Below are 23649 nucleotides of genomic sequence, written 5' to 3'. Positions count from 1 at the left end.
ATATGCTTCGGCACCGCTTGAACGTTTTGGTTCCGTGGCTTTTCAACCGCAATTGGTCGTTCGCTCTAAAATCCGACCATTTTTATGTCTGGCTTCTCCATGAACGTCATAACGTAACTTTCACACAGAGATTTAGTTATGTAAGCCTCTAGATGCAGTATTAAGAAACGGGAGAGCATTTAACTCAATAAGCACTGTCCCTGGTCGCGTGTGCCGCGGGATTTAGCAGAATTGAAGTTAAAGCTCGATTTTTATGAGCTCCTTTGGGCCGCATATCTCGACAAGCTTCATCGAATATTCCGAATGAAAAGACGCCGAATGTTCATATGAGTCTTGACAGAGGGCTTCGATGCCAGTACGTAGAGTCGATCGACTGTGACATATCTGACCCAGTTTGTGACATCTGTTACTCGCTGCTTGGCCTGTCGGTCTATCGCTGAGCCTGTCAGACCCTATTATACTGCCGGCATTGGATAGTAGCCATGCCTTCTGCAGCCCAGACCGACGCCTCCGCTGCAGTACCGACACTCGCGTGCCAGTCGCGGATGCATGAAAATTGCAATGCCAGATTATATTTTGATAAACATGGCTGCTCAGACGGCCGAGGAAGGTCGTGGGGCCCTCACAGCACGTTCAATGGACCCGTTTGCACCGACCGCACACGACTGTGTGGGCTAACCGGCTAGGAAGACAGACAACCTTCATGATATAGACAGACTTCGTGACCGACGCGAGCTGTTGCGCTGTCGACACATTGACAGGTCGGAAACCAAGTAGGTACCACGGACTCCGCCCCCTGACCCTTGTGCGTCCTTCCACCCTCAGGGTAAGACGGTGACGGCCGGCTCGTCGGCCACTGCTCGCGACTGTGTGCGCAGCGCGCTGTCCTCGCTGGACCTACCGTCGGCCGTGGCTGCCGAGTACCAGCTGTGGGCGCGGCCGGCCGCCGACGAGCCCCCGTACCCGCTCATCGGCCACGAGCTGCCGGCCGCCATCCAGCTGCACGCGCTGCGAGAGGCGGCTACCGAGGAGAGGGCAGAGATGGACCACTGTAACAATATCTACAGCACCAGCCCGACGGCCGGCTGCCAGTTCATACTCAGGTGCGGTGATACGGCGTGGTGGTAGTTCGGAGTTCGGACTGAAAGGGAGGGTTCATTACGGTTTTGAGATGGGTTGGAGCGTATGGGGAAGACAGCCAGAGGAATCCTGATGAGATCTGATGGAGCGGAAAGTGGTCTGCTCTGTTGGTTGAGGAACTGTTTGTGCTTTGTGTAGAGTAGATGTTCTTAGCAGACGGGATCTTACCTTGCATAAAACAAGCGGTTTTTGATAGCATTAGCTAATTGACGCGCCGATGCTAGCAGACAGGTAAACTGCGTATGTATGTGGTTTCCCGGGACGGTGCGCTCATCTTTTCCCGGTGTGCCCCTCAGACCGGTGCGGTCCGATCTCCGCGCGCTCTCACCCTCACCGGACCCCGCCAAGAAGAAGAAGCTCTCCAAGAAGTCTCCGATCCGCATCCACAACGTGTTTCGGCGCACCAACAGCAAGCCGGACTGTGTGGATGCTCCTTTCAGCGTGTGCGGCTCGCCGATGCTGTTCGGTCAGCCTCTGAGCACGCTCTGTCAGAACGACACCCTGCCGCCGCCAGTCCTGGTGAGTGAGAGAGGGAGCCACCTCAGAGCGGGTCACCTCTGAGGGCCCGGGCCGAGGGGAGTGGTGGGACAGATCACTGAGAGCTATCGAAGGAAAACCGTGGCATTGATTTCTTAGCTCGCCGACGGATTAAACATGTAGCACTGGAGCAGGCGCTATCAGGATGCGGCCTTGCTGAACTCGAAAGAGGATAATAACAAGGCGGAATTGCAACCGGCCAGTGGGAATTGTATGCAATTTTCCTTTGATTTAATACAGCATATTAAATGTAATTGGACACCTCGTATTTGTTGGCCGAGTTAGCCACTCATTGTTGGTCATTTGGCTAGCCGTTCGTGATCATATACTAGTCGATCTCCAAGCCTGGTTTCCACGCTCCTGACGTAGCACCCGTGTGATTGCCCTGTTCTCAATATTCACCGTGGACCTCCGTTTTCCCTCAGGCTATGCTCATTCAGCTCTTCAGGAAGGGCCCGTACACCGTGGGTATTTTTCGCAAGTCTGCCAACGCCAGGGTTGTGAAGGAAATCAAGGAGAAACTCGACAGCGGATTGGAGGTGAGTCATCTAATCTACTGACGTGGAAACGTCCTTTTGTGACCGCCAAACGCTGAACAAGTGGACAGGCACCTGTTAGTCTTGTAATTACCCACGAGAGACACGTATTACCTGCGGTGCGAACACCAGCAGGCGGTAGAATGAATGTCTGTCAATGCTAAGGACATTTCCTGATCCCATCGCGTACATAAATGTACACCGTTTATGCATAGGACAGGACTGATGGCCCCTTTGCCTCTCGTGTCTGGTATTCTGCCAGCCTACAACTGACGTGATGCTGACGTCATGTCACTCTGCTCGCCAGGTGGACATGGAATCGGTGAATATTTACGCGGTAGCCGGTCTGACCAAGGATTTCCTGCGCTCCCTACCGGACCCTCTGCTCGGCTCTGAGCTCTACGACGAGTGGAGAGAGGTGGCCGACATTGAGGACGAGCACGACAAAATCATCCGCATCAGAGAGTGAGTTTGGCTGGGCTGGGATGTTCGATTGGGTCAGGCCTGGTTTTGATAGCGGACACTAAGGTTCATCGTCGGCCTACGTAGTGCCAAGTTCTGTTGCATGATATGGGATTGCCTTGCGCTGCGGTAGGCCTGGCCCCGTCCACCTGCGCGGCGGGATCATGTATTGGTGTCACGCCTCTCACACGACAACAATCGCCGCAGAGCGCGTCCTATTCTCATGCTAACGCGACGTCACAAAAACGGCGCCAAAACGCCGCCGTCGAGTGGCGCGCGGCGCCTGATTGGGCGCGCAAAAACGGCGCGCCACGTGTCGCGGCCGCGCAGTCCGACCCGACCCGGTGTCTGACCCGTCTCCCTCCTCTCCACAGGCTGTGCTCGCGGCTACCGGCAGCCAACGTGACTCTGCTGTGCCATTTCCTCTGCGTGCTGCACCACGTGGCGCGCCGTAGTCACCACAACCTGATGTCAGCCGCTAACGTTGCCGTCTGCGTGGGGCCCTCGCTGCTAACTCCGGCCTGCCCCACGCAGGCGCTGGCCTCCGACAGCGCCAAGAGGCTGCCGGCCGTCGTGGCGCTGCTCATTGAGCGCTGTGACGCCATTTTCGGCAGCGAGTGCCTCCGCCTGCTGGGTCCTCCACCGGGACGGGCGGCGCGCACAGACAGTGGAGAGGACTCGGACGGACTGGCCAGTGGTGAGTGGACAGGCAGGGTGGTGGCCAGTGCCCACTGACGGTGCTCCGCCAGGTTTTGCGCACTTTTGTGTAGTGGCGAGCTGGGACGCTAAGGAGGTTTTTCTTTGTGATGTGTACGTTTATGGGTGGCCGGCGGTTGTTTCGGAGTTTACTGCCGCTCGGTTCCATTAGCGTGGTCCGGTAAATTACGTGCCATGGTATTTCGTCAGGCCTTAAAAATCTCGATAGCCGCTGTTTGTGTTCGGATGTTTACAGCTCACTCACTTTCGAAGCGCTTAGAGTGCATAGAAAGCAGGTGACCATTGTGACTCTCGACTTTCAAACAAACCATGTGGAACGGAACAAGACCTGCTGGTGATTTCGTATTCGATCTGACGTGGGGCGTTTCATTTGTTTCAGGTGGTGGTGTGCGCCGGGACGACTCCTCCATCGACAGCCTGGAGCGCGAGCTGCTGGGAGAAAACGAGCCCCTCCCGCGCAAGGACAAGATGGCCGTGACGAACCTGAGCCGCGACTCGGGTCTGACGCTCTCAGACACTCAGCTGTACGCGCTGGACGATGAGGAGGAATCAGCCAGCACCTCGTCCGGTCAGAGTGTGGAGAAGAGCGAGCACAGCGCGTGCTCGAGCGGCCGCGGCTCGGACAACAGCTACCGACACCGGCCGGTAGACGGCAGCACCATCTACGCGTCCCCGCGCCGGCCGAGCGTGTCCCGCGAGAGCCCCGAGGCCGTGTACGCCCGGCCGCCGCCGCCGCGCCACACGCCGTCCAACTTTAAACGGCAGGATTGGACGCGGCAGCACCACCCGGCGCGGCGATCAGGAAGGCCCGGCTTCGACCCTAAGAGCTCTCTGCGCCGCAGTGCCTCCGAGGAGAGCCTGGTGAAGATGTGCGGGCCGCGCGAGCCGGCGCGGCCGACACCGGAGCCGGAGTCTCGCCCGTCGCCGTCCCGCTCCCCGCCGATGGTGAGGTCTCGATCGGCCCACCACCTGGCACAGCGGCGAGACGCGCGCCTGGCCCCGGCGCCGCCTCGGGACACCCCGCCGGCGCCGTCCTCCGCCTGGGCCCGCAGCCGCTCGACGCCGCACATTGACGACGCTGACCGGTCTTACGACTCGTCGACTTTGTCTGACGACGACTCGACGCCGCACGTTTCCCGCTCCAACTCGCGAAGCAAGGACTGCTCGCTGGCTAACGACCTCTGGGAGCGGACGTACGGCGCTGTCGAGTCTCGCGCTGACCCTCGGGCAGACGCGAGGTTCGTCCGAGGCAGCAGCGTCAGTTCGTCTCGGAGCGGGAGTTGCGTGGAGACGCCGCCCAGTTACGATGCTACGCTGAGCCGCCGGCAGCGACTGACACCCTCTAACGGCCGGTCTGCCATCTACGCGCTGCCCGAACAGGTGCTGCGGGAGCAGACCATCCTCTCCAACCGCGCTAAGCAGCTGTATGAGGAGAGTCTGCGGATCTACGCGCAGCAGACGGCGGCGCCGGAGATGGTGTATGCCTCTCCTGTACGGACTGTCTCCGGCGGGGGCGGTCCGGCGCCGCCGCTGCCGCCCAAACAGCGCTCGCCGACGCGACGACCCGACACCGGCCGGAGGGGACCGGACCAGCCGTCGACTCGGACCGTCATTCAGATCGGTGACTCCGACTCGACTGCTCCGCGCGCGTGCAGACCGCAGCGGCGGGCGTCCCGGCGTGAGGCGGAGACTCAGACTGAGGTGGATAGTCGCGCGGAGCCGGAGGAGCGGCGCCGCCGACCGCACGTTACCCTGGTGGAGATCGAGGCGACTCCGCGCTGCCCGCGGCCGGGTGACGCCGCGGAGTCCTGGGCCGACGCCGACGTGGGCTGGTCCGTGTCGCGTCTCCGTGAACTGTTCAGCGGTGACGGCTCGAGCGGCGAGCAGGCGCGCTACCGCCACCCGCCGCTGCGCAGAGCGGGCGGCTCCGGCGGCTCGGGCTCCTCCTCTCCGGGGGATATTTACGCCTCGCTGCCGCCGCCGCGGCTGGCGCCCCTCGGCAGGACGGTGTCGGCGGCCAGCTCAAACGACGGGGAAGAGTCGTACGTGTGACGGGGTGACTGGTGCCGCCACCCGCGGGCACAATCTAAGTCAGAGAGGTGCCTGTGACCCGCGGGCGGCTGTGTCTGTGACTATGTGTGCCGACTGTGTGTTATGACCGTTGTTATTTGGCCGTGTGACGAATTGTGTGCCTGTGACCGCCCGGAGTGAGCATCCTCCACGGCGTCTGTATTTTTCACGGCCAATCATCGTCAATGGTTCCCATCTGTGTATTGACAGTGTATGTGTAAATACTTGCGCTTGCTAATACTCTTCATGTCCTTTAACGGTGCTCAAGTGACAGGCTGGACTTGCTCGTCCGAGACGGCACCGCAAGTCCGTCATGAGATATGCGGACTTCATTTTACGTGTTTTAAGTGACAATCGTTACTTCGCTGTGTGTCGCGACTTTCAACAGGATCCGTTACATGAACGTATGCGCGTGTGTTATCTTTACTATATGCATTGAGATGAATTATGTTATATGTGATGGAATACAAAGAAAGAACATTAATGGATAGCTTTGCTGAGCACTTGGGATGGGCACGACACGACCTGGATGGCTGGATGGTATACTATACACTCTGACTCGTAGTTGTAGAGATTACAGTCAAGGAGGCACCGTATACGGGATATACCCGGCTATGTGATAGCCTACCGAAAATTGATGTTATTTGTACACTATTATTTTCTCACTGCATTCAACTATAATGGAATAAGAAGACAGGCGTCGTTTCCTCGGTAAGCCGTCAGGCAGCTATTATTAAAGCACGACTGAACGTCAGGCGCCAGGCGCGGACAAATCTGGCGGACATAAGCAGCGTCCAATGAGGTATCTGTATCTGTTAGGGAACGGACAAAGTCTTCTCATTGGAGCGTATGCGGTATGTACATACAGGGTGTCCCATAAGTTCGTTCTCACCTTTTATTTGCATGTAAAACATAGTACATTGCGTTTTGATATGTTTATAACCCCTCAATGTGCTCCCCATTTCATAGGCAAACACGTGATGACATGCTTCGACATGCCAACCGGCATGTTTGGCAGCATAGCAGGCTTGAAGTTAGCCCAGACTGACTTGGCATGCGCCGTGAGCTCCTCAATGCTGGAACACCGCTTCGCTTCGACGAGCCTCGATTTCAATATTCCCAACACATTTTTATGAAATTTGGATCCGATGAGTTGCCTGGGATGTGATCTTGCCACACACGCCTATCACAGTCTCCTGGCACTGCTTTTATGCTTTGCTTGACCTCTGCACTGATGCACTGTCTTGCTTGAAGATGGGCCTACGACCTCCCGGATGCCATTTTCTTCTAAAAAAATGTGGTCATACTTGCGGTTCGAGTTAAGCTAGAAAGCTGAAACTCCTCCTAGATCTTCTTGGAGAAGCATTCTGCGTCCCAAGACTGTTTCTGGAGCATCAATCGCAACGTGATCAGTGTCTGGACGCATATTACTCCACATTACCGTGACCCTGGCCTTATGCATAGGAATAAAGCTGGATGACACAAAGGCCTTTTCCGTCGCCCATATGGGACCGTTTTGGGGTTTGGACGGGTGTTTTATCTCGAGCACGGACTAGGTAGTCCAGATGACCACATTGATGTTATCGGCCCTCCAGTTTTTTTAGCCTCAGGCATAACGAAACACATGTTTGGCCATTTTAAGACGTTTTTGACTGTTTTGAGCCCTCCAGTAAGTAGAGCTTAAGTGACCTTGAGTTAGGTACCCCGAAATGATACTCTTAGACAGCTGGTAATGCATCCTGAAAAGCCTGTTTACCAACTTTCTAACGCTAAGACCTTTTTGACGGCCATTTTGGCGCCACACAGTTTTGGCCACATGGCTCACTCGTGAAAGCTGACAAAAAAAAAGAGCATAAACTTGCAGCGATTGACTCCCGACAAATCATCGGCGTCACTTGTTGACTGTGCGTCCAGTTAGCGACAGACATTGGCTACATACTGGATGGCCTCAATCACCCTCAACCGTCGTGAATGGCCCAGTGCGGTCTAAATACCGAGACGTTCCCGTATCAGAGACCTCTATGTTGCGGCGTAAGCCGTCTCCAAAGGAAGTGAACTCTCTGGCAAAAAATATTTTGTCTAGACGAATTATTTACCGTGGAGCACATTCACAGTTGCCATGGCAACCCCAAAAGCTCAGTTACAAAATAAATTAAGCGTGGCTTTAAATAAGAGAGCCTCTAAAAGAAAAATTTAGGTGAGAAGGAACTTATGGGACACCCTGTACGTGCGGTCAACGACTGGAGCACACTGCCGGCCGAGGTAGTCCTCGCTCCGACCCTGAACGGGTTCGTGAACCTCCTCGACAAACACTGGTCGAGACATATGTACGAACGATATCCCTGCCACTAACTGAGTCCGAGCAGAATACCTATACCGCCCGCATGAGCTCGACGAGATCGGGTCCAAGGTCCAATAGGCCTCTGGCCTCCATTAGTCCCTCCCGACGACAAGGTAAGGTAAGACATTGTTTTGTCCAATGTCCACATCTGAATTGGGAGTCGACAGGCAAAGGCAATGGACCTCGGTATCCAAGGCCTAATCAAGATAACTTTAACTAATCGCCTTGGCCTAATCGAATTCTACGTTGCCTTTATGCATGGAAATAAAGGCTTTATGGTAAAAAAAGGAAAAATATTTATCAGAAAGGAATATGGTAGCACTTTTTGTGACAATCTAGCCGCAACTGATTCAAACATTGATAAGCAATGATTTCGCTGTATTCAGCGTTCGAAAATAAGGTAATAGATGTGCAAAAATTTTATTTTTTGCTGATAGCCAGTTTTTGATAAGGTATCTATACGATGTCTTTCACTAACGCGTCCACATTTCCCCGACATCAGTGGTGTTTTATTTCGTATTTGCTTTGAAAGACAGCTACAAGCAAGAGTGCGCGTGTCGATATCGAACGACGGTACCATAGAGTTCAGTGACGGTACCGTTTCAGTTTCAATTTCAATTTGCTTTCGACTATCGGACAGACATGTGCATGGATCCGAGAAAATGGATCTGGGATCTGATCCCACGGATCCTGATCTCTGATCCGACGGGATCATAGATCCAGCTCTGTAATTTATTGAGAGATCCGTAGGGATCACAGATCCGAGTCTCATTTTTTGCTTGAGATCCAGTGAGATCATAGATCCTCACTTATTTTTTGTCCACACATAAATCCCAAAAAACACTTATTTCAGCTCACAAACGTTCTGTTTTAGTGATTTTATGTGATCGCACGTCATAATCCATAGTTTTGTGGCACATATTAGCATAGAAACCCTTTAAAACATGGTTTCAAATGTGGTGCATGGTGGGATCCACTCAGATCATAGATCCATGTTCTTAATTTATCGTCAGATCATATGAGATCATAGATTCGAGATGAATTTTTAGCGCCGGATCCGGTGGGATCATAGATCCCAGCCTGTACTTTACTTCGAGATCCACTGAGATCAAAGATCCATCACTCGGATCCATGCACATGTCTGCTATCGGATAGCTCGTTTGATGTTATGCATATGTAATTGATCGTTGTTTCTAACAACACAGACCTGTGGTAGGCAAATATAGAGCAAAAATTGCTTGTTGTCTAAAGACTAAGCTTTTGATTTGCAGTGAAGACAACTTGAAGTAAAGTCAGAATATACCGATTTTGTAAGCCTCTCACTCAATACATATATTTAAGTGCTCTAAAAAGCACATATGAAGGCTCAATACACTAGCCAGCTGAAAATATCTATCTATTTATTTTACTTTTGACTTCATTCCTACTGCCCGACAAGCAGTGCTTGTTTCATTCTATATTTATTTGTACACTTGAATCATTCTAAAATCCAACATGCTTGAAATTCTGAATCCTATAGCTATTTTTTTGTTTTTGTTGCTGATTTCCAATTTAATGACATATTGGGCTAAAGTAGTTTGAAGCTAGTATTTTACTGTCTTGGAAGATTCTGAGTGAAAATCACTGTTTTGTCATCAGAATTGAGGAATTACCTAAATCATAGATAACATGAATCATGATAACATGATTCATGTTATCTATGCCTAAATATTTAATATTCAATTATTTGAATATTTATTTGGTACCTATCAAACAGACATGTCATGAGAACAGAGAAGCATAAAAATAAAAAATAGATCGCACAGCAACATGATAATGATAAGTAACTAAGTGTATAGGATCACAGGATGGTACATTGATTTAAATAAATATCTATCATTGCTACATACTCATCTGTTCTGCTCACCTGTTATGGGATTTGCTTTTGTGAGAGAAGCTAACTTGATAAAGATGAGAGGAATAGAGAATAGAGAGAACAAGAAAGAAAGAACAGGGATCCTGCAGAGGAAGAGCTCGCTTGCTGGATGAGATGCCAGCTGTTATAGTCCAGCTCAGATTGAGATTGCTAATCCAAACCATGGCAACTGAGGTGATGAATTCCACCAGCTGGAGTTGTACCAGCCCACACTGACACCAGGCCAAGCCTGCACTTAACAAGACTTAAAATTGTCACTAAATAACGGGTGGTCAGTATGAAACTGGACAAAATTTGATTAAGCATAGCATCTCCAATTATGGGCCGATTTTACTTATTTTTGGCAGGTGAATACTTCCAGTTATTCTATATTAGCAGCTGAGATTTCAACTTTCTGCTATTTTCTAGAAGAAAACATTGCGCCGGTAAGTCAGCAAGCGTTCCGGGACCTGTTCGCGCAAGTTTGTGAAAATAACACAAATTACAAAAATGCTACCATTATGCGTCACATTACGCCACAGGGTGTAACCAGATCTTAAGAATATGTGATCATCGATAAATTCTGAGGACTTGCAGATGTTTTGCATGGTGGGAACGGCAAGATCACCAAGAAAATGCTCATTCAGCACCGGAAGAAACAAACCGGCGCCGTCACCGAACAGTTGGGGCTCTCCTTGTGATCTCTGGGAAGAAATTTTGGAATTTTCCAAACATATGACCAATTAATGTGTCAACAAGCAGGAATCAGGTACAAAAATAGGATAAAGGTGACGGAGGCACAATTTCGTACGCAGAAAACCCGCCTGCGTTGTCTGTCACAGGGTCCAATGCAGGGTAGCAAAAACATGGAGGTGCATATGGACGAAGAATCTTACTTCACCTGCAGTGGCAGCCAAATGCCTTCCATTGCCGAATTTTACACCTCAGCTGGTGGAGACACTATTCCACATGTGGATCGCACCTTCGCTTTCGACCTGAGAGCAAGCATCCACCCGAGATGCCCGTCTAGCTTGCCATGAGTCCAAGGGGCTCACGCGTCCCGTAACTTGCCGACCGCAGGCAATGTAAAGGGCGAACTGTGTTATGAAAAGTGTTTGAATGGCGTGTTGTTACCACTTATTGAGTCACAGAACACAGAGCATGATGTTCTGTCAGGTTCCGACCTTGCAACAGTCACAGTACGCGCGCTAGAACGCGAAACTTCTTGAGAAGGCTGGGGTGCCCGAAATAGCACGTGACATGAACCCACCATGGACCCCTCAGATTTAGCCCATTGAGGATCTGTGGGGGCTCATCGAACAGAAAGTGTATAAGGGAAGGTGACAGGTCAGCTGAGACGCACAATTGAAGCAGAGAATCCAGCAGGCCATCCGTCAAATTGACCCGGAGGTGCCGCGAAAGACAAAAGCGGGGCTGCCAGCGCGCGTGCGCCTGGAGGCTGACAGAGGTCCAGTTTCGCAGATCCATTAGGCCGAGCGTGATTAGAACAAAATAATTGCACGGTAACGCGATTTTCGTTGCTTTCGCTTGAAAACTTTCGACACAGTAACAATTCAAACTTTGTCCAGTTTCATACTGACCACCCGTTATTTAAGAAATCAAATAAAATTTGCACTTCATTTGACTTATCAAAAAAAGAACATAATATTTCCCAGATGACCATCTTTTTTTTGCAAAAATGGACCAGCAAAGCAGCTCAGTATGGTACTACGCTGGGTCTGTGCCAGGTGCCACTCCAACTCTAAATCCTCATCATACTTAAGTTGTTCCTCACTGAATCATGCACTGCCTCTCACTGAAGAGATCTTGTGGAAATTGTCATACCGTGTAAGCTGGAGCCAGACTGGGAAAGTGAGCCCACTGGCATCACACTGACATGTCACGAAAAGTATAAAAAGATAGATGACACAGCAACATGATCAGAATCAGTAGCACAGTTAGCACTTAGCTATCAGTTGGTAGCACAGGATGGTACAATCTATGTACTCAAGATTGGTGTGGTAAACAGTCCTTTGCCCACCCCAATGTTCCAATACATGTTGCAATGTTGCAAAAGGTAACACAGAAACATGCTCACAATTATAGCACAGGATGGTAAAACCTACGTGCTGCAAACAGTGCATCACCCAATTGTTCAGTATTGTTAGACATATTTATAAAAAATCTGATGGCCAATAGTTGCAAACCAAAATGATAATTAAAATCTAAATCTTTTTCCTAGATGGAGAAAGATTCGAAAGATTCCACCTGGAGAGATATTATAAGCATCACCCAATGTCTCACACAATGTAGATTTGAACTCGGCTAGATCTAGCTAGGAGGTTTCATTGTCAGGTAAAGAGTTCCATGGCAAATTGCAATGAGCCGTTTTTGCATGTGTTTAATCCAATCACCTACTGTTTGTTGCAGGTCACCATGGCGGGAGGGCGGAGGAACCTCCCGCGCTCGACGCCAATGAAGCCGGTACCTCCGGCCGACATGCGGACAAAGTGAGTCACTCTTTCAGATGCTGAAGAAAATGATATGCAATAGCGGATTTGGTGAACATCGACTCACATCACTATGAGGCGCAGGTCGCAGAGTTTGGATTAATTACTAACAGCAAGCATACAACGACTCGCCGTTTGGTGGTATCTGGAGCACAAACGTGGATTTACCGTCTTCCGTTGCATTCTGTAACCAAGCTGTCATTTCTGGCGCTTAAAAACCTTCTGATGAACCCCTACATCTGGACATATTTCTCGTACTGTTGGTTGTACTACGTCTTTGAGACTATTTTCACGTGCGGTGCCGACAGGCCGGGCAGCGAGGACCGGTCGTGGCAGGTGCCCTGTCTACAGCACGTGCTCATCCCGGACATCCCGCGCGACGGCGAGCTCTTCTTCGAGACGCTGATGGTGGTGTTTGTGTGCACGGGCCTGGGCCTGCAGTACCTGAACATGTACCGTACCATCTGGTGGCTGCCCCACTCGTACACGCTCTACGCCATGGTGAGTTCAGGGCGCGTAGGGCGGGGCGCCATCGGGAATGCTGCTGATTAGACCTTCTCACGTATGTTTTCAGGGAGCGGTATGCTGCGCAGGACGCATGATTATTGGTGACAATTATGATTACGAGCGAGCGAGCGCAGCGAGCGAAGCGAAGTCTTTTTACGAGCGAGCGAGCGCAGCGAGCGAAGCGAGTCTTTTCAATATAACAGAAAAATCTCAGTATGAGCGGCCCGGCCCGGCCCGGCCCGGCCTGTAACGCTTTTGAGAGGCTTATATCTCAGCAACCGCTGGACCGATTGGCCTGCGGTCTTTTTTGCTGGGTAGCCCCATCCCTTCTACCCCGTAATTGACTACTTTTGATACATGTCAGTGACCGTCGTGGCACGTGCCACGTGAAAAGTCAAGGGTGTTCAAGCAGTTTTGCAAAAGTAGTGATTTTGAGAGGCCCATATCTCAGCAGCGGCTTGAGCGATTGTCTTGCGATAATTTTTATAGGGTAGCTGCATCCCTTCTACCAAAGGCCGGATACTCTTGATCTATGTGAGCGACCCCCACTGCACGTGCAAAATACAAAAAGAAGAGGTGCCAAATTTGTTCCCATTTCAGTAACTCGGTAATTACTGGGGCGATTTCGCTGAAACTTGGCATACAGGTAGGCACCCACCAGGCAATGCATTCCCATGTGTTGCGGTTAAGGTGCTACTGCACGTGCGCACGTGCAGGGGGCGCTTCCAGATCTCGAGAACGGCTGGGCCGATCGCGCTCAAATTTGGTACACGGTTGGGGACCAGTTAGTAGGGTGCCGTGCAACAGTCATTTTGGACCCCGTTTGCACGTGTGCACGTGCAGAATGCCGCTTCCAGATCTCAGGAACGGCTGGGCCGATTGCGTTCAAATTTGGTACACCGCTAGCGACCGGTTAGAAGGGTGCTTTGCGCAAGCCCGTTGGAAGTACCCTCTCGCCCTTCCGCACGTGCAGCCTGCAGGGCTCACTATCTCGCTCGCTCGTTCTTCGCCCAAAAGGCGTTTTACTGGTCAATATAACGGAAAAATCTCAGTATGAGCGGCCCGGCCCGGCCCGGCCTGTAACGCTTTTGAGAGGCTTATATCTTAGCAACCGCTGGACCGATTGGCCTGCGGTCTTTTTTGCTGGGTAGCCCCATCCCTTCTACCCCGTAATTGACTACTTTTGATACATGTCAGTGACCGTCGTGGCACGTGCCACGTGAAAAGTCAAGGGTGTTCAAGCAGTTTTGCAAAAGTAGTGATTTTGAGAGGCCCATATCTCAGCAGCGGCTTGAGCGATTGTCTTGCGATAATTTTTATAGGGTAGCTGCATCCCTTCTACCAAAGGCCGGATACTCTTGATCTATGTGAGCGACCCCCACTGCACGTGCAAAATACAAAAAGAAGAGGTGCCAAATTTGTTCCCATTTCAGTAACTCGGTAATTACTGGGGCGATTTCGCTGAAACTTGGCATACAGGTAGGCACCCACCAGGCAATGCATTCCCATGTGTTGAGGTTAAGGTGCTACTGCACGTGCGCACGTGCAGGGGGCGCTTCCAGATCTCGAGAACGGCTGGGCCGATCGCGCTCAAATTTGGTACACGGTTGGGGACCAGTTAGTAGGGTGCCGTGCAACAGTCATTTTGGACCCCGTTTGCACGTGTGCACGTGCAGAATGCCGCTTCCAGATCTCAGGAACGGCTGGGCCGATTGCGTTCAAATTTGGTACACCGCTAGCGACCGGTTAGAAGGGTGCTTTGCGCAAGCCCGTTGGAAGTACCCTCTCGCCCTTCCGCACGTGCAGCCTGCAGGGCTCACTATCTCGCTCGCTCGTTCTTCGCCCAAAAGGCGTTTTACTGGTCAATATAACGGAAAAATCTCAGTATGAGCGGCCCGGCCCGGCCCGGCCTGTAACGCTTTTGAGAGGCTTATATCTTAGCAACCGCTGGACCGATTGGCCTGCGGTCTTTTTTGCTGGGTAGCCCCATCCCTTCTACCCCGTAATTGACTACTTTTGATACATGTCAGTGACCGTCGTGGCACGTGCCACGTGAAAAGTCAAGGGTGTTCAAGCAGTTTTGCAAAAGTAGTGATTTTGAGAGGCCCATATCTCAGCAGCGGCTTGAGCGATTGTCTTGCGATAATTTTTATAGGGTAGCTGCATCCCTTCTACCAAAGGCCGGATACTCTTGATCTATGTGAGCGACCCCCACTGCACGTGCAAAATACAAAAAGAAGAGGTGCCAAATTTGTTCCCATTTCAGTAACTCGGTAATTACTGGGACGATTTCGCTGAAACTTGGCATACAGGTAGGCACCCACCAGGCATTGCATTCCAATGTGTTGCGGTTAGGGTGCTACTGCACGTGCGCACGTGCAGGGGGCGTTTCCAGATCTCGAGAACTGCTGGGCCGATTGCGCTCAAATTTGGTACACGGTTGGGGACCGGTTAGTAGGGTGCCGTGCAAAAGTCATTTTGGACCCCGTTTGCACGTGCGCACGTACAGAATGCCGCTTCCAGATCTCAGGAACGGCTGGGCCGATTGCGTTCAAATTTGGCACACCGCTAGCGACCGGTTAGAAGGGTGCTTAGCACAGGCCCGTTGGAAGTACCCTCTTGGCCTTCCGCACGTGCAGGGCTCACTATCTCGCTCGCTCGTTCTTCGCCCAAAAGGCGTTTTACTGGTTTAACAGTATTTCAGACGGATTCTCAGCGCCAAAGGCGTGAAGTGGATTGCCAATAATCGAGTAAAACGGGCCTGGGCACGTTTGCACGTATCATGAATGTCTGTGTGCATGCATGCACCATGTGTGTTGTGTCATGTGAAGGTATATGTATGCATTGCGCGCGATATATATTGTGCTACTCGGTGATATCTCGCGACCAAAGCCGAAAGTTTTTAGCGGAAGAAGCTTGTCTTATTAGCTGAGGAGTAATGGTACTTGTACAACTACAGTCAAAATGTCACTGCTTAGATGCATGATTTGATCTGGATCCGGCGTCGAGCGAGGATAGGCCGCATGGAAAGGAGTTTGAGCGAACAAAATGAATCTGCAGAGGCAACAGCGTAAATGCTCCCAGTTCATTGGGGTCACTCGTCCAAATGAATGAGAAACTGGTGCAACAATTTTTTAAGTGCTTACATTGCGTTGAACAATTCCAAAAAAAAAATGGCAACAGAGGACAGAGGCAAGAATAGGCATTTTCATTACAAAATGACTGAATTTAGCGATGAGGTAGTGTAAAAGATCAGAACATATTCGAGAAAAAGAAATATATAATCTCTGTCGACAAAATGTCGTGAACCTGTAGCTCACCTCCGTCTGTCTCGCTTTTTCCATGCACGGTTCAACTGGTATAATTAAGTCGCATGACGCATCGAGAGTCTAATGAAACTTTGAAAAGTATGCCAGAAATTGCTAATTCGGGCGTACTCTTCCACTCAAAATCGATGGTTTCGGAATAAGGGCCCGCAAAGTTGTCTGGCTCTCGTCATACTGGTTATTTTGAACAAAAATTAATTTAGTAAGTAGTAAATATTCAAATCGAACTTCACTGTCTATGTGAAAAAAAACATTTTCGTAGTCATAGTCACCACCCGTTGTGGTCTTGACTATGCAGTATGTAGGCTATCGGTTGCTGCCAACAGAAGGGAGAGCTGGACATTTCGTATGCTTGTTCCATGTGGAAAGAGCCATGTTCCCGCATTGTCACAGAGGAACTGCATGTAAGCAAAGCTGCCTGTGTCGGTAGGTAGGAGACACGAACAAATGCCGAAGGAGTGCCCGCTAATGGAGATGCTGGAAGTTAATCTCTGTTCTTAGAATCACTCTTTGTGGCGGTATAATGAGGTCGGTTTACACCTCGACGGATGCCTTGTGATCACTTTGCATAAGTGAACCGTATGCAGATTAGCGCCAAGCCACATGGACGATAATGCTCGGCCATTCTCCACATGATACCCTGCAGTCTCGTGAGTCGGTGCACCACAGGCGGACTTTGATTTGTTTGCGGTCAGCGGTCTAATCAAAATGTATGAGCGACAATGTGTGTGATGATGAGGGTTATACCTACTGCTGTGCAAACTAATCGTGTCATTCATTCTGGTTCATGTGTGTTGACTGGTGTGTATCACTTGGATATGCATATTAGCTGCTCGGTCCTTACGTATATATGTATTGTTGACTCATAAGTCATGAGAAGTGCATTTCTGATTACGGAGCGAGCGAAGCGAGCGTAGTCTTTCCTTAGATTAACGGAAATTTCTGAGTATGAGCGGCCGGCCGGCCGTGGTCACGATTCTGCGACGCTTATATCTCAGCAACCACTTGACCGATTTACACGCGGTAATTTTTGTAGGGGAGCTTCATTCCTTCTACCAAGTATTGGACTATTCCCGATGCATGTGGGTGACCCCTTATGCACGTGCCACGTGCAAAACGAAGAGGTGTCACTTTTGTAATTGTTGCAATATCTCGGTAACTACTTGGCCGATTGCGCTGAAAGTTGGCATGTAGGTAGGCACCCACTAGGCAATGCATATCCATGTGCCAGAGTTGGGGTCCTGCTGCACGTGCGCACGTGCAGGGGTCGACTCCAGATCTCGAGAAAGGCTGGGCTGATGGCGCTCAAATTTGGCACATGGCTAGGGACCGGTTAGTAGGGTGCCGTGCAAAAGTCAGTTGGGACCCATTTTGCACGTGCGCACGTGCAGGGTGCCGCTTCCAGATCTCGAGAACGGCTGGGCCGATTGTGCTCAAAGTTGGCACATCGCTAGAGACCGGTTAGTAGGGTGCCGTGCACAAGTCAGCTGGAGGTACCCCGTCGAAATTTCGCACGTGCAAGGCTCACCCTCTCGCTCGCTCCGTTAGTCGCCCCAAAAGGCGTTATACTGGTGCATAGAACGTAGTACATAGAACCTTATAGTAACCACTGGCATAAATGTAATGGTCAGATGGTAAGCCTATACGACATACGTGTGCAAGATTTGATTTATTTCATCTGTACAACGCAATGAAATCAATTCACCATTCTTCGAGACGTAGTACCAGCTCTTCGAATAACGCATGAGTTCTTATTTCGTTTAAACGTCTTCTTACCTACGCCCGACGCCATATCGAAATTTTCTGGCGAAATTTTTGCTCTTTTCAGCCAGGAAGAACCGGTGCTTCGAATCCATCGAATCCAGCACGGTACTGCAGTGTTCACGTTGTCAGAATCTGTACCTCATTGATACAGACATGACGTTCTATTTCTGACGCTGCTGGCTCTATGTATGTTGTCAGGACCTCTACCTAGTACCTTATTGATACAGACATGACGTTCTATTTCTGACGCTGCTGGCTCTATGTATGTTGTCAGAACCTCTACCTTATTGACACGGTTCTGACCTGGCTTCATTGACGCTGCTGGTTCTATGTATGTTGTCAGAACCTGTACCTGATCGACACTGACGTCACGGGCTTCATCCTGACGCTGCTGGTTCTATGTATGTTGTCAGAACCTGTACCTGATCGACACTGACGTCACGGGCTTCATCCTGACGCTGCTGGTTCTATGTATGTTGTCAGAACCTGTACCTGATCGACACTGACGTCACGGGCTTCATCCTGACGCTGCTGTGTAAATGTATGTTGTCAGAACCTGTACCTGATCGACACTGACGTCACGGGCTTCATCCTGACGCTGCTGTGCCGTCGGTTCCTCTGGGCCGTGCTCAAACACATGAGCCTCAACTTTCTGCCGCGAGCGGCCGCCCAGTACATGTACTTAACTAGCAGGTGAGTGCTCAGATCGCTTAGATTGGGGTGAGCTGTCAAGCTTCTGCTGTCACATTTATAAATAAGCCTGTCATTTCCCAATAGTGAATCCTGGGCATTGTGGAATTGTGGATATTCAACACAGTGAATTATGTAAAAGCGTGCACCGTATCCATGGGAACCGTTCCGGTGTCAAATGGCGCATTTAGTGTCGCCCTTTAGCTGTTTTGCATTATTCGAATTCATCGCCCAAAACGCGACGATGGACTCGCATTTGCTCTTTGAGATCTTATTTTGTGACATACCTATAGTTAAGTAATTAATTGATACAAAAATACAAAAAATCAGTCTTGTGTTTATATTGCATTTGACGTATTAGTTATCAGCATAACATTTATCGATGAGTGATCGTGATAGCAATTTTTTAAATCTCAATCTGATACTACTAAGCTCATCGGCAAATGTCATGTCAAATTTGAGGATTCCTTATCAGTTAATAAGGAATCCTCAGTTAATTATTAAATCGTTTGCAGAACGGTATGCACTAATCTGACTGTATTTTCTGCTCACCGGCACCTGGCTTCACCCTGGTCGGATGTGAACCTCTGTTTTGTTTTCAGGATACTGGTGCTTCTCACTACGTTTTCTCTGCTCTCGTGGTTCACCTACCAGATATTCATGAAGCACCATATCGTCCATATTCTGTACCTGTATTATTTGTAAGTAGCGGAGTGTGCACTGTGTAACGTAGGAGTTAGTTACGTTGCTTTGCGAGTATGTATGCTCTAAGTTTTTACGCGTCTTTGCTTTACATTTTACAACATGTGCAATGGAAAGTTAGTACAGTCGTGGGACTTCAGCTTTTATAAGAATCACATAAATAATGTGTTTCTAATTAAATGCACTTGACAATGCGTTAGGTATAGAACAATGCGTTAGGTATATCTCTAATAGTCCAGACAGTTAAATAACGTGTGCCGATGTCAGGTGTCGTAATACCCAAAGCACTGCCATTAGTCAGTAATGCAGTGGTGATTTTTAAGCCTCAATGAAATCATGAATGAATAGGCTCGTTGAGCTTGCTAAAACAAAGATTTAGATAATTACAGCCGGTTATCCCCATCACATCCGGCCATCTAGCGTGAATAATGCTCCTTTCTTTTCCAGGATTGTGGTATACTTTATTATATTCGGACTCACAATGGAGCCCTTCCTGGATTTGATACCAGAATACTCAAAAATACGACAGGGCACATCAGGTAAATGACGATTGTCAGCACGTGTGGAAACATTTGGTGTTTACACTTTGTCGGCCTGGTATCAGTGACATTCCACCGGTAGCATTGTCCCTTTGTTTACCGTCTAGTTTAAAACGATTCAATCGATTTAATTTTGACGTGCAAATCCATCCGGTAGGAATGCCGGAATGTCATTGTTTGCTGTTAACACACTTGTATATTATATAATGTATCAGTGTCACACTTGCTTCAGACCTGTTTATAATTCAAAATTTACGCTGATTCTGCGTTCTTACAGTCACTTGTGTCGTTGCTGAAACCTGTATGTGCTAGCAGAAAATATAACGATAATTCAATATCGTGTCCACGACATTGCTGAACGAAGTGGTTTTTTCTTCCCTTATCGCGTTTCAGTATAATGTATATGCTTTGTTGTTCACAATTCCCTTCAGTGTTTTCTGTAGCATCCAGGTAACGTTTTCTACCGTACCCTCAGTGACGTATTCTACCGGGTACCCTTAGTGACGACTTTCACCGACACCTCAGTGACGTGCTCTACTGTACCCTCAGTGATGTATTCTACCGGGTACCCTCAGTGACGTATTCCACCGACATCTCAGTAAAGACTTCCACCGATACCTCAGTGACGTGTTCCACTACACCCCCAGTGACGTATTCTACCGTACTCCCAGTGACGCCGCGGCCCATCTACCACGCCTGCTCTCCGAGCCCCGAGGGTATTCGGCAGGAGGTGGAAGTACTCAAGGGCGACTTTAACGTCCGAATCAAACAGAGCCTCTTCAACGCGCTGATGGTCGGGTACTACGTCGGCATAATACCGCTCTTCTTTGCACAGGTAAGTTAATGCCTGTTATCTTGATACATAATTGAAATCCTCTGTATGTTTGTAGTTTACCTCCGCTCTACCTTATCCTGCGAGACTGAACGCATCCCGATTTTCCTTTCCAGTATGGTTAGGTATTCAATTACCATAGGTATCTGGAAAAGTTTGTTGCCAACAATTCAGAACGCCTACGCCGCTCATTATCTGTGTACGTTCGGTTAGAACTTGGTAGACCTACGTCGCAAAAGATTCTTTGTTTGGAATGTCGACGTATCCAGTAGTTCGCACTCAGTGTACTGGTGTTCAAAGTTCACCGCTTCCACTGCGCACCATCGGCGTTTTTTAGTCCACTGTTGTACCCCGCTATCTGACGTTCTTGACCTTTGTCTGTGCCCTGTGGACACTCCTTTTTCCGCTGTCAGTGTTTTTGGGTCGCTGTTGACAGATAATGACGCGTCGTTTCATTTCCAGAACACCCTGCAGTACGACACGTTCTGGGTGGGCCAGCACGCCGTGTTCGTGTTCTTAGCCAGCATGACGCTCTACCTGGTGTACTGCTTCCCGCCGCGCTACTGCGACATCCTGCACCGGGCCGCGCTCCACCTGGGCACCTGGTCCCGCGTGGACGACCGGCGCGCGCACATCTCATTTAATCCGTGAGTACATGTTAGAGCACAGGTCAACGGGAGGACGACATCGCAGCTTATTAACTGCTCTAATGGTTCCTATAACGCACGGTTTTATGAAAATTTAACAACACTGCTCGTTACAATTGTTATTTTTATGGAAATGCAACCTGCCCATTTATATTGCAGGTGGTTTTCGTATGCCGATTCCTGCTGTTTGGATGCTAACTCTTTTTTCTTTTTCTGAAGTCAGAGTGAGCAATTATTACGGCTGATTACGACCTCACCGGTATGTTTAAATCGGTCAGTTTCCTTGGTGGGCTCGGACTCTGACATTGTTTTGACGAGGTCTGACGCGTTATCTGAGATAAGCCACCAGACCTGTCGAGTGTGTCACTCCAGTAATGACCGGACTGTAACCGCCTGCCACACAGGTGGAACCGGGAACAGCTGTGGTCGCGGGGCGTGCTGACCAAACACAGCCGCGAGTTCTACCGGTGTGACGCGCCCTCGGCCGCCGCCGAGCCGGGCAACGCGCACCACGAGCGGTTCTATGTGAGTTATAGTCGGGGAAACGCGCACCTCGAGAGATTCTACGTAGGGTGTAGTTGGGAGACGTGTAACATGAGAGATTCTACGTGAGCTTGTAGCTGGGAAATATGCAACACGAGCGGCTAGCTAAGTCTGCGCTAGTTATAGTCGGGAAACGGGCAACACGATCGATTTTATGTGGGTAATTGTCGGGTGATACGCACCACGAGCATACGTGAGTCGTCGGGAATGGCGGTTGAGAGACTCTAACAGGGGCAGCCGGGAATTATTATGTGAATGAAGGGCGAGCATTGAAACAGTTTTACCGAGTAGCTGGTAATGCACACCACAAATTATTAGGTACCTGTGCTTAGCCGGGAAATGTGCATCACTAGAGACTAAGTCAGTTTACTCTCCCCTCCCCCTCACCCTGCTCCTCCCCTGCCGTCGTCAGATGCTGTTCTTCAGCCCGTCCAGAGAGCACTGAGCAGTGGTGCGGGTCCCTCTCCCCCGCTGACTCCCTCCCCCTCTTCTACCACCTTCAGATGCTGTTCTACAGCCCTCCGGAGCGCAGTGGGTGGTACTGGCCCCTCTCTCCCCGCTGACCGCCCTCCCCTCCCCTCCCCCGTCGTCTTCAGATGCTGTTCTGCAACCCGTCCGGAGCGCAGTGCTTCATCCTAGGGCCTGCAGGTGTGCGCCGTCCTCTCCGAGACGCTGCTGCTCATCAGGGCCGTCGAGTGGTACCAGCTCATATCGGGCTCCATCCTGCTCTTTGTCAACTTCTACCCGCTGTTCAAACTATTCAGGGACTACCTTATACTGTGTAAGATATACAAGGCCGAGCGGCTGATCCTAGAGAAACAGGCGCCGGCTAGCTGAGGCGACACGTGTAAAAATGGACTCGTCCAGGGTATGACCTCCCCCGCAGTGGGAATGGACTCATCTTCATGACATGTTGAGCGTCGTGCCGTTGTTATCTTCAGGAATATTATGTTTGTGTTCCCGAACGGTGAACTGTAAGCTTGCGTGCGCGCCCGTCGTAAGTGCGAAAGGGGCGTGTTTTTAACGATGACTTAATGTGTTCGAATGATGGCTGTATTTTTGGTTCATTGCTTGATTTGCTGCACCTTGCTGCGCAGGGGAAACTGAAGTTGCTTCATTGATTCGCTGTATAACTGCCTGATATCATCGGTGGCTTTTCGCGGTGTGCGGCGAATGGCCACCCCATTACGTAATACGCTTTTGTTGCAAGGTGATACGAGACGCACATGGGTTAGAATGAGATGTTCAGACTTGTTTTCATGTTGTTGATTTGGTAAAGTCGTCATTTGTTCGCGTATAAACATTTGCACTTGTCTGTATTCCGAAGAAGTGGTAGCGCTACAAGGATTTTTAGTATTGACTTGGCATTGGCCAATAAACTTCAGTTGGCGATATTGGGTGGTTTATGGGATTGGAGGAGCGTGTGCCTCCTACTGAAATTCGTATCCGGCGCCCGTATAGCAAAGACTCGTTTTGGAGAGGGTCGATGTAGGATAACGTTTGGTAAATGGAATATCATCGGCTAGGGTGGTATATTGTTAAATCGTAAACCGCTTCTGAAGGCTGTCATTATTGCAATTCAAGATCTCCATTCGTATTGGATAACGTCGCCACTCGCCACATAATCATAGTTCGTAATGGAGACGGTTCGTGTCAAATGCGGTTTGTGTGTGATAGGTCAGGGCAATGTTGATAGGTCAGGTTCATATGAATGAGTTCGTATGAAGAGAAAAAACTTTTCGTTCGAAGAAAACCCTCTTAAGTATATATGAAGTTCGTTTATGAAACATTTCACAATGTAAAAGAGGCAGTCCTAGAAGCGGCTGCGCGCGCTAACCCACAAAGAAGAAGTCCTAGAAGCATCAAACTTGCATCTCTACTTGCATACTTGT

General features: G+C 49.9%; 2 protein-coding genes across 2 annotated transcripts in view; both read left to right on the top strand.

The window, feature by feature from the left end:
* Positions 1–5946, top strand: part of LOC122392220 (rho GTPase-activating protein 20-like) — a 140424-nt gene extending 134478 nt beyond the window's left edge. The window contains exons 11-16 of the mRNA XM_043386837.1: positions 826–1103; positions 1437–1659; positions 2103–2216; positions 2521–2678; positions 3050–3372; positions 3772–5946. Of these exons, the coding sequence (XP_043242772.1) occupies positions 826–1103; positions 1437–1659; positions 2103–2216; positions 2521–2678; positions 3050–3372; positions 3772–5444 (2769 nt within the window). The 3' untranslated portion in view covers positions 5445–5946. The remainder of the gene's footprint in view (positions 1–825; positions 1104–1436; positions 1660–2102; positions 2217–2520; positions 2679–3049; positions 3373–3771) is intronic.
* A 2249-nt stretch (positions 5947–8195) lies between these two features.
* LOC122392219 (transmembrane protein 39A-like) lies at positions 8196–23151 on the top strand. Its single transcript, XM_043386836.1, has 11 exons — positions 8196–8255; positions 12128–12207; positions 12516–12708; positions 18358–18497; positions 19097–19195; positions 19644–19735; positions 20407–20570; positions 21030–21214; positions 21619–21739; positions 22354–22370; positions 22402–23151. Exons 2-11 carry the CDS (start codon positions 12134–12136, stop codon positions 22592–22594), a joined length of 1278 nt encoding a protein of 425 aa, XP_043242771.1. The 5' UTR covers positions 8196–8255; positions 12128–12133; the 3' UTR covers positions 22595–23151.
* Positions 23152–23649: the final 498 nt, after the last annotated feature.

This window comes from Amphibalanus amphitrite, unplaced genomic scaffold, assembly GCF_019059575.1.
Source record: "Amphibalanus amphitrite isolate SeventyFive unplaced genomic scaffold, NRLGWU_Aamphi_draft 000475F_arrow, whole genome shotgun sequence".
Lineage (NCBI taxonomy): Eukaryota > Metazoa > Arthropoda > Thecostraca > Balanomorpha > Balanidae > Amphibalanus > Amphibalanus amphitrite.
Note: the sequence above shows the minus strand (reverse complement) of the source record. Positions and strands in the feature narration are given on the sequence as shown.